This window comes from Phyllobates terribilis, unplaced genomic scaffold (assembly GCF_046119375.1).
Source record: "Phyllobates terribilis strain yellow unplaced genomic scaffold, ASM4611937v1 Scaffold_9__5_contigs__length_417890890, whole genome shotgun sequence".
In the NCBI taxonomy this organism is placed as follows: domain Eukaryota; kingdom Metazoa; phylum Chordata; class Amphibia; order Anura; family Dendrobatidae; genus Phyllobates; species Phyllobates terribilis.
In genome coordinates, this window is record NW_027362769.1 from 238,839,589 (window position 1) to 238,855,377 (window position 15,789).

Genomic DNA, 15,789 nt, shown 5'->3' on the forward strand with positions numbered 1-15,789 from the left:
CGTTCACCATCCAACCTGACGGAACTGAAGAGGATCTGCAAGAGAATGGCAGAGGATCCCCAAATCCAGGTGTGAAAAACTTGTTGCATCATTCCCAAGAAGACTCATGGCTATACTAGCTCAAAAGGGTGCTTCTACTCAATACGGAGCAAAGGGTCTGAATACTTATGACCATGTGATATTTCAGTTTTTCTTTTTTAATACATTGGAAAAAAAAAACAGAAATGTCGAAATTTTTGCAAGTCAAGATGGGGTGCAGTGGGGGTAGGCATAAACAGGGAATAGGAAATGGTGGCCAGAAATTGACATAATTTGGGAACTATGTGAAAGAGCTTGGAATGGTAGACCTGTGGTGGGTAAGGAATGAGGATGTGGTGTGTTACTCCTGCTACTCATGGATCTCTCTCGCGAATTGATTTGGTGCTGGGTAATGAATTGTTGACACAATTGATTTGTGGTGTGGAATATCTCCCGAGAGTGTTCTCGGACCATAAACCTCTGGAGCAGCTTATTAAAAAGACAGGGGGAGATCTAGACAGGTGTGCGCGTGGAGGCTTCATCCACTATGGCTGGAACATATTAATATGGAAACAATAAAGGGGGAGTTAGACGAATATTGGCAGATCAATGAAGGTAGTGCTGATAGGCGAGTGGTGTGGGATGCCATGAAGGCATATTTGAGGGGTCTTTGAGAAATTTCTAGATGGAAGTCTAAAACTAGATCGGAAGACAGGGCAGTGGTGGAGGCTTTAGAAAGGGCGGAAAGGGAACTGATAGTGAACCCATCAGTGGAGAGTCAGAACGGGCGCAAGTAAGCTCAGAAGGGAGTCAACGAACTATATATAAAGAGAGGAGAGAGGAAAAGAGCTTTCCAGAAGACACAATTCTATGATAAAGTTGAAAGGGTGGGGCATTTGCTATCAGTAGTGGCGGCAGCACAGAGGGAATCCTCATTTGTATAGAAGCTGAAGACGGAAGAGGGGACGGAGGTGGCGGATACGGAGGATATACTGGAAAATTTTAGACAGTTTTATGAGCAGCTATATTCTTCTGAATCAGGAGCCTCATCAGCAGAGATGGAAGGGTTTCTTGGGGCGGCGGGACTCCCTAGGATTGCAGATTGACAGGAGGAGACTGGAAGAGACTAACACAGGAGGAGGTTGAAACAGCTATTATGTCTATGACAAATAATAGGACTCCAGGGGCGGATGGACTCCCGGGTGAGATCTATAAACAGTTGGTTAAGATGGTAGCACCTAGACTAAAGGCGGTCTTTGAGGAGGCTTTGGAATGTGGTGCACTGCCGTTGTCCATGAGGGTTGATGTGGTAGTGGTCATCCCTAAGGAAGGTAGAGACAAGTGAAGAAGGAATGCTTGTTTCTTAAGCATTCCTCACATATATTAAAGCTGTCAAACAGTTGCAATTCATGCACACGGGAGTGATTCAAACATATCGCTGAGCATGCTGAAGATACTCGTACTCGCCCGAGTATACTCGACGAAAGGGTTAACTGAACACTAAACCGTCACTAAAAGTGACGCAAAATTGCGTGAGGGATTAACACTTCAAGAACAAATTTTTTCCTGCATCTTGCCGCTGTTACAAGATAATCAGTGCCATTTGTGTAAACTGCCAGTGGTATTAATGCTATGGTCCATGTATAATCCTATTACATCGTAGTGTTTTACAAAAAAGACATACAAAATGACTGATGTGACTCATACGAATACCTGTTGGTGCTATTGGAGATGAATAATCCATATTAATGGTTGCTGCTGGATATTCTGGAGCTGGGCTTAGCTTTTCTCCGGCAGACATGTTTATGAGGTTACTGTGGACATAAGGGAATTATTAAAACAGAAGATATTTTTCCAAAGATTAACCCTGTAATAACCTATCAAATGGAAAGCATCTTACAACATTTATCAGAGGTCTGTAAGAGAGGAGTAATAGAGCAACCACAGGATCCTCTAATGATCGCCTTGGACTTCAAATTGTCAGTGAAACTAACTAGGCTTGAATATTTTGAAATGATGAGCTTCACCAGTATTTGCCAAATATCTGCTTAAAAGGATTAGGTCACCAGGTCTTTCCCACCTAATCTGAGAGCTGCATAATGTAGGGACAGAGACCCTGATTTGAAAGATGTATCACTTAATGAGCAGCTTAGCATAGTTTTGATATTATCATTGTTTTATGAGCAGGAGATTATCACTAGAGGACTAGTAAACCTGTTACCAGGTAGTCCTCCATATTCATGAGCTTTGTATAAATCCATTCCCACCACTGATTGGCAGCTTTCGGCCTATGCACAGTGTACACAGAAGGTTGTCAATCAGTGGTGTGGGCGGGGTCATACAGAGCTCAGCATTCAGAGAACTGCTAGATCTGCAGCAGAGAAAACTTATCAAAATGACAGCAAGGTAGGTGATACATCACTGGAATCAGGGTCTCTGCCCCACCCCAACATTATACTGCTCTCAGATGGGATAGCAAAAATCTGGTGACAGATTCCATTTAAAGCCTTATTCACTTACTTGTAACATCAGGGTTTTATGAACTCGGTTTTGAGAGGATAACAGAATCTTGACACTGCATACACCACCCAAGAAGGGAATTAGGGTGGGGTTGGTATGCTTATCTACAAGTGAAGCACATGTCTTTATGACACATTGCTTATCAACCTGTTTTTTCAGATAAGTACAAAAAATACCTCCAATAGTTCATCTCAACCTGAGTAAAGGTCCTTTTACACTGCGCGATAGGTTTGGCAACATTTGCTGACTGGCGGTCATTTAATGGCCTGTTTACACAGGCGGACCTTAATTCAGATGCACGCTGAATGATCAGTAATAGATCGTTCAGTGTGCATAGGCTGCTATTGTTCTCTGCAGCACAGGATGATGCACTGTGAGGACGATGATCTTTTGTGCAAACTAAAAGATCATTTCACCAGAAGAACGAACATTTTACTTGTTCGTCGGAAGAATTGCAGCCTATTTAGACTACACGATTAATGTGAAACGAGTGTTCCTAAGAATGATCATACAGTGTAAATTTACCATAACGTATATTAAAGGTTTTCTTTTGTATTTGACTCGCCCCCTGGGCCGTGGGGCACTCGGAACCGGGCTTCAGTGTGATGATGGGGGTAGTAGTGGCAACCCGATCCCGTGGCTCAGGGTGGTCAGACCAAATGCTGTGGCAGTGTATTTGTAGGTTTTGAATGTCCGACTACGCCACCCGTGGATTGCGGTCAGGGAGGACCGCCGCTGCAAGGCAGACCGCTGAGGCTGATATAGATATGCAGCACAGGGATAGGATAACTCCCCACGGGAGGAGTGTAGCCTCAGGGCAGTGAAGGTGGATGCTGGGGGTGATGGTGCAGGCACAGCATAAATAACACAGAGTCCAATGATGCAGTCCAGGGTTTTTACTCACAGTTGTTATCCATGTCACTGCCCAAGCCGTGCTGCGTCCACCAGGTGAGGGGCTCGGTCAACCCCCAGGCAATTCAGGAGTATGGCACAGGACCCCCTTCTGTCCTTTCTCTGGCCTCTCGTGCCCCACCAGTGACCAAACTTCTGTCCAGCTGCCGCGGATCTATGCAGGCAAACGTGGGCCCTGTTTCCCGCTATCCTGTATGGTGCTTTCCTAGCAGGTTTGGCGGGGGGTCGCACCAATAGATGATCACGGCCTCCGGTCTTTGGCTGAGGGATGATTTACCTCCACCAACTTGGGAATCCGGTACCCTTATTCTGCCTGACCCTTCACCCGATATCTCGTGGGTTCTTAGGGTCCCTTCTGCCTTCTTGTTTCTTGAGCCTTTCTACTCCTCTTTCTCTCCACCTTTCTTCCTTCCTTCTCCTTCTCCTCTTCTCCCTTCTGGCTCTGGCCTTCACCCCAGGCCTGCCTCGTGGAGCTGAGCTCAGACTGAGCCTCAGCTCCCTGTCAGCCCTCTCTGGCTGAACTTCTTCTCTGACTGAACTGACACCCTCCTAAGATGGCCCCCACCTTTTATCTGCTTTACTGTGTCTGAGCTCAGGTGACCTGCACCCAATGAGCTCCTTCCTATGCTCCATAAATCGTCCCCTTCTGCTCCTACATCACTGGGTTCTCTCCCCCTCCCCACTCCAGCCAGGGACATGGTCAGTTGTGCATGCATATATATAAATGGGAGCACCGTCGAGCTGTCCCCCGGAAATGGGGTGTGTGATGCATGCAGCTAACTGAGCCCTGGTCCATACTCCATCCTTACCTGGGAGTGGAATATCACACCTCTGGTTGAGGTGCAATACCCCTGTAGCAACCGAACCCTCGGGGCGCTACATATTTTTCTCATGGGATCAGGTAAAGCAGAGTGAAGTGCACTATTCGCCTCTCCCACCAAGCCCTTTAATCTTTCTAGCCTTTTAATATTCCTTGTGATCTATCAGATAATTTACACTCTTGTAGCTGAAAGAAATACAGGAATACATTTATTTTCCTCATCTATTCCCTTTTTAAATGTCTTGTGTGGTGTCATGGCCATGCGGCCAGTTACAATGGTGGCCAACTGATATTTATAAGTAGTGACACAAACTTTTTAAAAATTAAAACTGATACAAATGGAGAAAACATCATATTTGCGGAGTTACCCAAGTTTTATGTAGGTTTAAACTGAAATGCTGCATGTTTAAATACTGAAGTCTTCAACTTTTTAAAGGGGAACTTTCACAAAATATTTCATGTTGAACTGGACACACGATGTAATAGGTGATACATTTTTTATTTTTATTTCACCTTTCCGTTGAGGAAATGTTAGCAAAGTATTTTGCACCTAAACAGTTACATTTTTAAAGTCCAAGTGGGCATTACAATGGAGATTTCACTGGGAGTGTACTTCTTCCTCTTTCTAAAGCTGATTAACCTTAAAGAAGCACTGCCATCCAGGTTTTGTATCCTCTTAATATATTGCAATCATCATATTATATAGCACTGTGTACTTACAATTGCTCATTTTGACTTTCTACCCAGCTAATTCTTCTTTTCTCTGCTCTATGTAGAAACAGGAAGTCTCTTGTCCCTTCATTTATCATTTCCCTCTTCAACTCTTGACCAAGCTACTCCACTCCTCCCCCCTGCCAGGGAATTTTGCAGTGACTTATGACTCATACAGTGAAAATTGACCTCCAGTTTCTACATAGAGCTTAGAAGGATTCAGTTAGTCAGTTTTTAATCACGTGATGTCACAGACCTAATGGGAAACAGAAGAATTAGCTGGGTAGAAGGGAAAAATGAGCAATTGTAAGTACACAGTGCGGTACAATATAAAGATTGCAATATATTAAGACAATAAAAATTTTGATGGGAGTGCTTCTTTCAGCAGCCAGCAACACACTGGGGAAAGAAGAACATGCTCTACAATAGCATTGACAAACAGTCTGCTCTCCTCACCACAGAGTGATAATATGTGCTGGAGCACAGCAGATATGAGTGTCATAGATAGCTTTCAGCTTTCCTCTCCAGCAGTCAGTGTGGAAGGAGGGGCAGTGCTATAGAAATTGAGTTTCATTACAAACACTTCTAATACATCTCTCAAATAAAAGCAGCTTTATTGGCAGGACCAAATGCACATTAGAATTCTCAAAGCAAGTATTGTGCTGCCAACTCTGATGTACTGCACTTCCCCCCACACTGACTGCTGGACACAAACGTTATTAATCACACTCAGGTCTGCTGTGCTCCAGAACATGTAATCACTCTGTAGTGAGGAGAGAGACTGTCTCACATGTCTCACATAGAGCCTGTTTCAAGCTATAGTGGACGTGTTCTTTTTTCCCTCTTGTAAGTGGATGCCTGCTTAGATTGGCAGAGCTGGCAGTAGTATGAGAGGAGAGCTTTCAGAAGTGTTTGTAATGAGACTGCCGGAGATGAGAGCTAAAAGCTGCCAGTTAATTCCACTCAGCTCTGCTGTGCTCCAGCAAGTCATTACACCACAGTGAGGAGTGCAGGCTGTTCGAAAATGCTATTCCACAGTGTGTTGCTGCCAGCTTATGATTGGTCAGCATCAGAAAGAGGAAGAAGTACACGCCCCCCATCCCCCAGTGAAATCTCTCTGGTAATGTACACAAATTAACTGTTTAAGTACCAAATACTTTCATTGCTAATATTTCTGCAATGGGGAGGTGAAATTTAAAAAATGTGTTTTATTCTGCACTTCAGCCACCATTACATCATGTGTCCAGGTCAACATGAAAAATTTGATGAAAGGTCCTCTTTCAGCACGTAGTATTAAGCTATAATAAGTATTTTAAAGTGAAAAAGTACATGAAATGTTTAATATTTTACTTTTACAAAACATCCAAAATACAAGACTACACAGTAAATGTCATTCATATTTAACTTTAAAGTATATGGACCCTTTAATAAAATGTAATAACATTTCACTAAAGTTCAGTCTCTAATCTTCATTCCTTCATTTATTTCAGGGCCAAACTGTCTGTAACCTGATCCAAGTTTAATTTTTTTCATTTATGGGAGTGTCTCTTCCAGTAATACAGTCTGGATGTTAGCTCTATGTGTACCCAGAGTATGGCTGTCTTCATTAACTCACCTATCATCATTGCTTCTACTGTGTACCTAATTTCACTTCATGTGCTTTCCTCAATATCCCTGTAGCCTGTTTTCTCTGCCCTCCATGAGACTGTACTTGCATTCCTCCCTGTCCATACCTTGGTAATCTGTGTAAAACCCGTTATCCATCCATGCTGCTATATCTTCCATTGAGAAGGAAAGTGGCAGCAGATAGCCATCAAAACCTGGCGCAGCACTGACAGAGTTGTAACATTTTTGCAAAGCAGACACTATGCATCAAAATGGTAGATACTTTTTAATGAAGACTATTTAAGAAGTTGGTTAATGTTTTTTTTCATTTAGGATGCAAATGAACAATATAAATAAAAATTCTATTTGAAAGGGTTCACAGCCTTTAAATTTTTGACCTGCCCCTCCCTACATGTGTTAATGCAGCTATGTGATATCCATGATACATCACCACGTACCCTAAACCAGATACCCTAAATGCAAAAGGCTTGATCTAATATTGATTTCCATCATCATCAAGACTCAGCCTTATGTTGGGGCTCTTTACATAATACATTAGGTTAGGCAATATACTGAAGACAAATGAAGCAGATACAAGGAAAGCCGTTGACGTAATTTGACTTCTTAGTTATATTTCTAAAAATAACTCTAAAGTCCGGTCGCATGACTTTTATGGCAACTCTATCTGACAGCAACAACATTGTAATTGTCAGGTCAATTCCAAAGGTTTATGACCATCTGTCACAAGTTTAATAATATAAAAAATGGTAAAGATGCCCATATACATTAGATAACCATCAGGAAAACTCTTGTTCTATCCCCAGCATTATCTCCCAGATCCCCCAATATTTACGCCCTCTTGGCTTGGCTGCATATTTACAAGTGTTTCTCACTAAATTAGAATATCAACAAAAAGTTAATTTATTTCAGTTCTTCAATATAAAAAGTGAAACTCCTATATTATATAAAGTCATTACAAACAGAGTGATCTATTTCAAGTGTTTATTTCTGTTAATGTTGATGATTATGTCTTACAGCCAATGAAAACACAAAAGTCATTATCTGAGTAAATTAGAATAATTAGCAAAAAACACCTGCAAAGTCTTCCTAAACGTTTAAAAAGGTCCCTTAGTCTGTTTCAGTAGGCTCCACAATTATGGGGATGACTGTTGACTTGACAGATGTGTAGTGTGTCAATGACTGCCTTCTGGACAAGGAGGGTAAGCCACAAAAGGTCATTGCTAAAGAAGCTGGCTGTTCACAGAGTGCTGTATCCAAGCATATTAATGGAAGGTTGAGTGGAAGGAAAAAGTGTGGTAGAAAAAGGTGCACAAGCAACCGGGATAACCGCAGCCTTGAAATGATTGTTAAGAAAAGGCCATTGAAACATTTGGGGGAGATTCACAAGGAGTGGACTGCTGCTGGAGTCATTGCTTCAAGAGCCACCACACACACAGACGTATCCAGAACATGGGCTACAAGTGTCGCATTGCTTGTGTCAAGCCACTCATGACCAATAGACGACGCCAAAAGCGTCTTACCTGGGCCAAGGAGAAAAAGACCTGGACTGTTGCTCAGTGGTCCAAGGTGTTGTTTTCAGATGAAAGTAAATTTTGCATTTCATTTGGAAATCAAGGTCCCAGAGTCTGGAGGAAGAGTGGAGAGGCCACAATCCAAGCTGCTTGAGGTCTAGTGTGACTTTTCCACAATCAGTGATGGTTTGGGGAGCCATGTCATCTGCTGGTGTAGGTCCACTGTGTTTTATCAAGACCAAAGTCAGCACAGCCGTCTACCAGGAAATTTTAGAGCACTTCAGGCTTCCCTCTGCCGACAAGCTTTTTGGAGATGGAAATGTCATTCTCCAGCAGGACTTGGCACCTGTCCACACTGCCAAAAGTACCAATACCTGGTTTAAAAACAACAGTATCACTGTGCTTGATTGGCCAGCAAACTCGCTTGACCTTAACCCTATAGAGAATCTATGGGGTATTGTCAAGAGAAAGAGGAGACACCAGACCCAACAATGCAGACGAGCTGAAGGCTGCTATCAAAGCCACCTGGGCTTCCATAACACCTCAGCAGTGCCACAGGCTGATCGCCTCCATGCCACGCAGCATTGATGCAGTAATTGATGCAAAAGGAGTCCCAACCAAGTATTGAGTGCATTTACTGAACATACATTTCAGTAGCCCAACATTTTGGATTTTAAAAACATTTTTAAGCTGTTGTTATAAAGTATTCTAATTTACTGAGATAATGACTTTTGTGTTTTCATTGTCTGTAAGCCATAATCATCAACATTAACAGAAATAAACACTTGAAATAGATCACTCTGTTTGTAATGACTCTATATAATATAGGAGTTTCACTTTTTGTATTGAAGAACTGAAATAAATTAACTTTTTGATGATATTCTAATTTAGTGAGAAGCACTTGTGTTCTGAATAGGGTAAGAGGAATAAGCAACTGACAAACTCCTTTGGCAGTGGCTTATCTTGTTGGAGAACATAGGAATGAGCTATGAAATTCAACATATAATCATTTCATCATGACTGGGGGAAGAACAGAACGCTCCCATATAAATTAGATGTCTACTGCCTCTCTAATATCTAACATGCTCTTTTCATATATAGTCATGTGACTTAGTTGAAAATTGACCCTCCAGCTGTTTATTCATTAGTACCACTTTTTTTTCCAGCCTTTTCTTAACCCTGCCCCAACTTTTTTGAGATGTGTTCCTGTCAACATTCTAAATTAGACATTTTTTCCATTTCATTTGAGAAAATTAACTATCGTTCACCTTCTGATACATGCTCAATGCTTTGGCTAAGAGATTTCCAAATCACTGCATTATTGTTTTCTTTACATTCTACACATTATCCCAGCTTTTTTGCAATTGGCGTTGTATTTTGGGAAAAAGTTTTTGAGAACACAGAGGAAATAACTAGGAAAAAATAGAAAGCGATCCAGCGGGAACTGCTAAAAAGTTAGTAAAACTTATGTTTTAAAGGCTAAATAAAAGCTAATACTCCACCATATGTTGGCATTAGTGCACAATAAGAGTTACGACCAAGAGGAAATAACTAGTTTCTTGGGTTTTTGGTCTTGCGTTACAATGGTCATTCTGGAACAAATATTTGTTGCTACACTAATTTTGCCCAAGGGTTTGCGTCATTGAGGACAGTTTTGACCATCCACTGTGACCTACATATCTCAACTCCACAAATCATTGTTCTGGAGTCCAGTGCATATAGCGCGAGGATTGTATTCTATCAAAATTAGTCATGACATATGGAGTTTAAGGTGATAAGGCAGAAAACTCAAATATATGAGGGATTTGTGGCACCAATTGAACATTGAGTCAAAAAGTTGACCAACCCTACTAAGTTGGTGGGACTGGTTGGCCATCTAATGTTTATGGTAGGCTCCAGACTGTGCCCAGATAGAGGTTATAGAAGACAAGGTTTGATAAACAGAGATGGGAGAATCTTTTGAAGTTTGAATTTGCCAGCTTTTCCCCCAAAAATTCGATATGCAGTGAATACATTCGTGTGAATCCTAATACTGGAATGCTTGTAATTGCTTGGAAAATACACGTGGAGGAAAGAGAGAACCTCGCTGACCATAGTAAGCCCACATAGAGCTTACACCATAGTAAGCATAGGCCATTAATGTACTGTCCTGGAAATTCAACCAAACCAAGATATTTGCCATCTTACATTATTTCCAAGTTAGTACTGAATAGAAGTGGACTAGGGAACAAACTGGACAAAACATGCTGCATGTCTCTGCTACCAGGGCCTGCCCAATGTGAATGTTTTCAAAATGGTGGTCCTGTACTCACTTATTGTTTTCTTATTTTTACAAAAAATGCTGCTTACATACAATATGAATATCTAAGAGCGGAGGGGCTGGATAGATGAGTGGTGAGGTGAGTATCAGGATTATTATTTTTTTTTTTTTTTGCATCTACGTTTATTCTGGTGAGACCCCAGAACATAATAAGGGACATTAAATTTGAGAATAAATTCTCCGCTAATCAAATTTCCCAACAAATCTAATTTGAATTTTGCTTGACCCACTCATCTCTACAACTAAAGATCTAAAAAGTTTGGGTAAGACAAGGACTCGATTAATGAATAACAGCTGTTTTGTTGAGTCTGACAAATATGTTTATGACAAGTGCACTATAACAGATTGTGTATTTTCAGCATACAGTATATATCATAATTACATATTATGTAGGTTTACAATAGTTTCCTTTGGGCTCACTAAAGTATTGAGTATTGTAAATGGCAGCCCTCCACCCCCAGCGCACCAGTCACTCATTAATAGTCATTAAGAACTACTAATACTTGCTGTTATTTAATAAGTAAATGTAACACTATTGCTCCAAGTGAATAAATTATTAAATACTCGTACCTGTTAATATCCTGATCCTCTATCCAAACAGTCTCCTCAATGATCTGAAGACACAAACATATGATACCATAAACCAGAGGAGAGGCGAGTCAAAGTTTAACCAACTAATCAGATAACTTAATAAAGGATGGAAAGAGTGACAGGGTATTACACAACTTATTACAGTCCCTTTACATTTGTCACGTTATGACCACAGTTCACTGCAGAACTCAGATGTCACAGTGTAGTGAATAGGATTTTTACCTTTCCAAATCCCAAGCATAGAACACAATGGTAGCATACTTTGCTAAAACACAATATTTACATGATGCCCTTCTGGTTGTAGATGTGTTGGAGTTTTCACAGAAGCTGGTGCGACTTTCTGTCGGATCTATAAAGATAGATTATAGATATATAGACATACAATTGCACAACCAGGGGTGTACATAGCAATCATGGGGCCCCATAGCAGAAGTTCCAATCCCCCCCCCCCCCCAAAAAAATGAAATAATTGTCAGGGTCACAGAAGACCATATCTCACATCTTTCCAGCCTTTACATAGTAATTTTCCTCCTGCTGAAGCCCTAGATTCCGCTTTCATTGCCCCCATAAAGTATGGTGCACACAAAAGTTTCCCCCAAACACGGTATGATACCGCCATGGTAAATTCCTCCACATGCACAGTATAGTGACCCTACTGTACCCCACGTCAACTCCCAAGGCAAAGTATAATGACCAAAACACAGTATGATCCCCCAACTGTGACCCCCCCCACAGCACTCCATGCACTATAATGGGCTTACATACAGTATAATGGTCCACACTAGCCCTCCAAACAGTATAATGGCCCCCGCACAGTATGATGGACCCCACACAAACCTTCACATTGTATAATTGCTTGCATAGAGTAGAATTGTCCCCCACATATTATAATAGCCCCACATAGCCTTCCATATAGTATAATGCGCCCCCCATAATTCTCCATAAAATATAATGCACTCCCCATGGTACTCCACACAATTCATTATGCTGTATAGAGGACCATGGGAGGTACATTATATTGTGTGGAGGACCAAGGTGGGGCATATTATACTTGTATAGAGGACCATGGGAGGTACAAGTATAATGTCCCCCCCCATGGCCCTCCATAAAGCATAATGCACTCCACTATGGCCCTCCATGAAGCATAATGCACCCCCCCATGGCCCTCCATACAGCATAATGCACCTTCCCCTCCATGGTCCTTCATGCAGCATAATGCACCCCACATACTGTATTATGGCCACTGGTCACTGATAAAAAAACAAACAAAAAAAACAACAACACAGTACTCGCCTCTCCTGGTTCCAGCCGATGCTCCAGTCTCCTCAGTGTGTGGTGTGAAGCGCCGGACATCTCAGAGCAGCAAGCGACCTGTAATGACGTCATCTCACCCGTGGCTCTGAGACATCAGACACTGCGGAAGAATGATGGGGGTGGAAGCATCTGTTGATGCTCCCTCCTCTATCATTGCTCGCACTGGGGGATGGGGGGAGGATGGGGGGGTTGATGATGGATGATCTCGGCAGATTCTTCCACCCCCATCATTCTGTGCAGGTGGCCGGGCAGAGCGGGTGCTAATAGGCGGAGGCGGGGCCTGCTGCTGTGAGGGCCCGATACAGGCGCCCTAGAGCAGTGGCGTGGCCTGCTGCCTTTGACGGTACGCCACTGTGCACAACTCTCCCACCATTATAATATTGCATCTTTTTTTCATTTATCTAATGCGCTGTTTCCCCCCCATTTTTGGTAACCAAACTAAAAGGTAACCAAAGGTAAAACAGACAGCTGAGAGCTGATAATATCAGGCCGGGAAGATCCCTGACATCAAGCTCTGGTGTTAGTAATGGAGAGTTGTCTATTAGACACCCCTATTACTAACCCAGTAAGTAGTTAAAAAACAAAACAAAAAAATACAAAACACATGTAGAGGACATATTGATACTCATGCTATAGCAACTCCATTTTGTCTTCTCGCCTTAAAATCATGTTATTATCACTCCATGCATAACATACATTCCATTCTTTCTTTCTCTTCCCATAGAACTTATCTCACACTAACTTTTTCTCAAGAGAACATTTTGTCAGACACTCTGTTATCATCTAACTTGTTTAGGCCAGGTTTGACCTTGTAAAATTTCCAGAGTGCTTCAAACTAACAATAATAATATGACCATATATGTGTTTTCCGTAATAATTGTACTAACATCAATTAGCCTATAGTATTGTATATGGCTGTAGAGTTGATTGGCTATTGGATATACTCAAAACAATATAAAATGCTAGGCAAAATAAACGGGATTAGAGATTCCTTGAATCCTCCCAATACAGAACATTGTTTCCGTTTGGTTTTCTGTGGATTGCAATCAACATAATAATTTGACACTCACTTGGTCAACCGTGAAGGGTTATTGCCCTCCCTTAACAGTTGGTGCCGTGACTCGGATCCCTAACCAGGGATGCCCGTCCACCTCTGGACGTCCACAAAGAGAGACCTGCTTTCAGCCTCCCCCACTGGAATTGGGACTTATCATCCCCCACAAAAAGCCACGGTAAGTGCACCGGTTCTTTACTAGTGATACTGACCGTTTGGCGTGGTTTCCACGTGGTGTGTGGTTGTTTGCAGTGTCTTTGGACGTCCTGGTTGGATATAGTCAAAGGTGAGACTATAAGGGGTGTAGTCCCATTAGGGGTCTGATATTATTTAACATCCAAGCGGTATCACCTCGGATTGACAAGTGAATATTGTGCTAATGAATCTTTCCTTCTTTAATTTCCAACAAAGATTCCTAGAAGACTGGACATTGTTAGTTTCAGTCGCGGCAGGTGATCGAAGATTGGGTAGGACACGTAAGTAGATATACGTATATCGAGTGTCCGGAGCGCTGTTAAGTTGCTAAGAGCTGCAATGCTGATGCAAAAGGTGCTCCTCCTTTCATTGTGCTGTGAAAAAATTCCCCCGACGGGTGTGAGTTAATAATGGAACAGCTGGGGGCTCTGGCCAGACTCCGCTGTGCACGAGCATTAAGAATCTTTGTTGGTTGTGAAGCGGCAGTAGTGATTAATCAATGTTTCCGTGGAGCAAAAAGAATTTGTCTTCCCCGCAGGAGGGGGAGACTGTGATGAATATCATGATCAGTCGAGAAGGGAAAAGATTATTTAAGCACGCGCCAAAAGTGTTTAAGGTGTTACATTTTCCTGTCGAGGGGAGGCTTAGCCTGTGTTGTGGGATGAAGGCATCCGGCAGCAAAAGGGTAGATTAGTTGACTGTGGATTGTTGGAAGACGCTGAGAAGTTCAGGAAAGTGGCACATGAGATTTGTGATGAAGGATATGTTGAAACAGAGGAGGAGATGAAGCCTGGTTATTTCAATTACTTTTATGTCAAGAAAGGCAAATTATCTAGCACTGTGACAAAAACTGGTTGTTTTGTGCTACAAAATGAAGCTGATGGGGAAAAAGTACAGGAGGAAGTAGATTCCCCTTCCCAACTTATGTGTCCACAAACCGAATCTAGAGCCCCTAAAGAAGCATCCCCTACCCCCACAAATGTAGCAGTACCCCAGCCCCTGAATCTGGAAACTGAGCAATTTATACCTTATGAGATTAAATACCCTGCACTTCCCACTGAGAGTCAGCCACCATCATATAACCCAGACGGTTGGCTCTGTAATGTGTGTTGGGTCACTAATCCAGGATGGCGCAGGACGTGCTATAATTGTGGAGCACGTAAACCCGGTGTTGTAGCACCAATCTGCCCATTACTTAATGTTGACGGGGGGTATTATAAACCACCACCCCCACCTACCCCTGCCATGGTCCATACTCCATTCAGAGAGACCCAGGGTCCTCTGAACTATTCCCTATTCACCCTCTCCCAAACTGGGGAAATAGAACATGGACACGAGTATCAGGAGTATCAGGAGGTGGCGTCTGTTTTACTGAATGGTCCTTCGGAATTCTCCACTATACTGAGAGTAGGCATGGGGAGTATACCACAACAGCAGGTTGGGATCATTGTAAACGCAGCAAATGCGAAACTGCAGCATGGCTGGGGGCTAGCTGCAGAGATATGTCGTATTGGGGGACCTACAATACAAGCTGCATCTAATGATTACATCCGTGACCATGGTCCGTTAAGAGAAGGAGAGGTGGTGGCTACAAGAGCCGGACAGCTATCATGTCAGTTTGTTATACATGCGGTTGGACCAAAATATGATCCCCAAGATATACCCAGGTCACAACACCTGCTTAAAGAAACAATCCAAAACACCCTAGCATACGCATCACAGCATCATGCGGCCCCAACCCTAGCCCTGCCATTCATTTCCACTGGTATCTTTGGATACCCAAAGAGGATGCGGCCAAAATAATAGTCGGGGCTATAAAGCAGTATATTGCCATGCATCCAACTAAATTGAGAGAGATAAGACTCTTGGCCATCGACAGGGATCTTGTTGATTATGCCGCTCAATTAATCAAACCACCCACAATCAAACCCGATATCTCGTCTCCTCCAGTGTTCCCCTACCTTCAAGATCTCCCCACAATCAGTACTCATGCTGATTTCCCTCCACCTCCGCCTCCCCCTCTGGAGGAGGAGGCGGACCAGAATACAAATACCAGATCACCCAAATACACCCCGTTTACCCCAACACAGACGGATACTCTGTGTAACCGTCTCCCGGATCCCGGACATTCCCCCATGGCCTTTTACAGAGCCATGGCTGCAAATAGAGAGATATATTCAACAACAAGGCAAGATCT

General features: G+C 42.6%; 1 protein-coding gene across 2 annotated transcripts in view; it reads right to left on the reverse strand.

Annotated features, from left to right (window-relative positions):
• The window catches only part of LOC141162068 (lipopolysaccharide-induced tumor necrosis factor-alpha factor homolog), a 37,824-nt gene extending 26,687 nt beyond the window's left edge, over window positions 1-11,137 (reverse strand). For both annotated transcript variants that reach the window (XM_073647755.1, XM_073647754.1), the window contains exons 1-2: window positions 11,009-11,137; window positions 1,732-1,832 (exon numbers count right to left, since the gene is read on the reverse strand). In XM_073647755.1, the coding sequence (XP_073503856.1) occupies window positions 1,732-1,819 (88 nt within the window). In that variant the 5' untranslated portion in view covers window positions 1,820-1,832; window positions 11,009-11,137. The remainder of the gene's footprint in view (window positions 1-1,731; window positions 1,833-11,008) is intronic.
• Window positions 11,138-15,789: the final 4,652 nt, after the last annotated feature.